Genomic DNA, 2,159 nt, shown 5'->3' with positions numbered 1-2,159 from the left:
GGTGTGGCTATTTCGGTTTGATGTTGGCCAAATGAGCACTGCCCTACGTTCACTCCATAGATATTCCTAAACTATGTGGGCAGTAAGCGATGCACTAATCATGGAGCAAGCACCATCTATAATCTCCTTGTAAAATAGTTTCTACCGTTGTCCGCTTACTCCACGCGCCGGCAGTGAAAAGTTTGTGCAAGATAAATTCTAAGTGCATGGCGATGGAAGAGGACACATCCGTTTTGCACCGTCTTTCTGATAGACTTCCTTTCGAGCCAGACAGGCTGGCAGTGCTTTCAGAAATGCTCGCAACGGTGAAAAGGTTGGAAAAGCACGCACTGGAGGAAAACTTGAGGAGCCTTCAGATCAGTACGATATTCGAGTGCCTGAATAGCAGTAAAATGGACGAAGTGATGATCACAGGAGACATCCTACGAAGTCTCCTAAACTCGATGGACAGCAGTGAGGTACTCGCCCAATACGGGCAGCTGCTGCAGGAGGCCATCGCACACCCCACAGCAGAGGTGAAGCTCCTCGCCATCAGGGAGCTATTGCGTGCTGCTCAAATGGATTCTCTTGTGCCAGTGCTGCGTGACGACGGTTTTCTTATCACGACAGTGCCTTGTGTTTTTTCCGACAACTCTGCTGTGACCGAAGCAGCAAAGCGTTTCTTTGTCAAGGTGTGCGATACCAAGTCCGGCCTGGACGCATTCTTTTCCGAACCTTTGATGCGCTGCCTGAATCAGTTCATGAGCCACAGTGACGAATATCGTCTCAGGGGCTACGAATTCGTGGGTGACATAGCTGCTAGTTTGGACAGTGCGCTCACGAGAAGCGTCGAGTGTGGTTTCTTGGGCCAGATGCTAGAAGAACTGAAGGGTGACGACGTCCTGTTCCAATTCAACATCCTCTCTGTACTGTCCAAAATCGCTTCGACGGAACACGGATTTTACTACCTGAAGAATGCTAGCTTACTCGCCCACGCCGAAGCCAAGCTATGCACCTCCCACCCTGCAGCACTGGACACCTTCGTCCTCCCCGGCTACGTCAGGTTCTTCGGTAGCGTTTTCTACGCGAGGCCTGCCGAAGCTCACGAGGCGTGCCCTTCCGTCTTGCCGAAGCTGTTCGGAATAGTCGCTGCACCTGACAGCGACCTGTCGCTGCAATCCGTCGCCATGGAAACGATCGGTCACATCGCTGAGCCGGTGGCGGGCAAGCGCGTCTTGGACGGTCTCGGAACGGCCATGCCGGAGCTGACGGCTAGACTCAAGCACTTCGCCAGGACCCTGCCCCTGGAGTACAAGGTCCGCGCTCTGAACGCGATGGCCTGCGCCGTCGATCTGCAACGCAGCGACCAGTCGGCGGAGACTCTGGCGCTGACGAGCCGCTGGTTCTCGACGGAAGCGTCCGGCTCGCCACTGGACGTGGTGGTGGCGTTGTGCAGGCAGCCGTTCCCCGCGCTCAAGATGGCCTGTCTGCAGCTGCTCAGCGTGCTCGCTGGCCAGCCCTGGGGGCTGCAGCTTATCCGCGACTACCCAGGACTCGTCGACTTTCTGCTCGACAGGTCCGGCGAGCCCAGCAAGCTGTGCAAAGAGGCCAAGTACAACGTCGTGCAGACCATCGTCGCTGCGCATTCAGCTCACGAAATATTCGGATTTGAGGCCCTTGACAAAATGAATACCTTCATCCAGCAGGGTCCATTCTACGTCGATCTGCAGGCTGAAGTAGCGTTTGAGGAAGACGAGTAAACTTCACTCCACGCTTTAGCCTTTTTTTCTCGGTCTTTGAAAAAGATTATTCCATAAAAACTCTTGCAAATGATTTTCTACTTAACATTATCCTTTGCAAGCCAACAAAGCTATTCATTTTCCAGTACTTGCTTTTCGTCTATCCATGTAACACAGTACAATTTTCTTGAAACTGCATCTAGCAAACACATTTTCATGATCACACCGCTATCACTATGGTTATGGTGTGATCATATCGTATGCTATATGTAATACATTTTCGTATCGCGTCCTCATAGCTTTTGCAATGAAATGTAAGTATTATAATTTTTATGTATCTATACTGTAATGACTGATCATATTGTTGAGGATCCATCAAGAGTCATAAAAATAAATACGTAAATAAACGTTAAATCAAAATTTTGGATGAAGCCAGTTTGG

General features: G+C 50.7%; 1 protein-coding gene across 1 annotated transcript; it reads left to right on the top strand.

Annotated features, from left to right (window-relative positions):
* Positions 1 to 212: 212 nt before the first annotated feature.
* On the top strand, positions 213 to 1,739 carry LOC124594319 (26S proteasome non-ATPase regulatory subunit 5-like). Its single transcript, XM_047132682.1, has one exon. It carries the CDS (start codon positions 213 to 215, stop codon positions 1,737 to 1,739), a length of 1,527 nt encoding a protein of 508 aa, XP_046988638.1.
* The last annotated feature ends 420 nt before the right edge of the window (positions 1,740 to 2,159 follow it).

Source organism: Schistocerca americana, chromosome 2 (assembly GCF_021461395.2).
Source record: "Schistocerca americana isolate TAMUIC-IGC-003095 chromosome 2, iqSchAmer2.1, whole genome shotgun sequence".
NCBI classification, from domain to species: domain Eukaryota; kingdom Metazoa; phylum Arthropoda; class Insecta; order Orthoptera; family Acrididae; genus Schistocerca; species Schistocerca americana.
The sequence above is the reverse complement of the archived record's forward strand: the minus strand, read 5'-3'. Positions and strand labels throughout refer to the sequence as shown.

Excerpts from the sequence above, each read along its gene's own strand:
- LOC124594319 (XM_047132682.1), top strand. The coding sequence starts at position 213 with ATGGAAGAGGACACATCCGTTTTGCACCGTCTTTCTGATAGACTTCCT.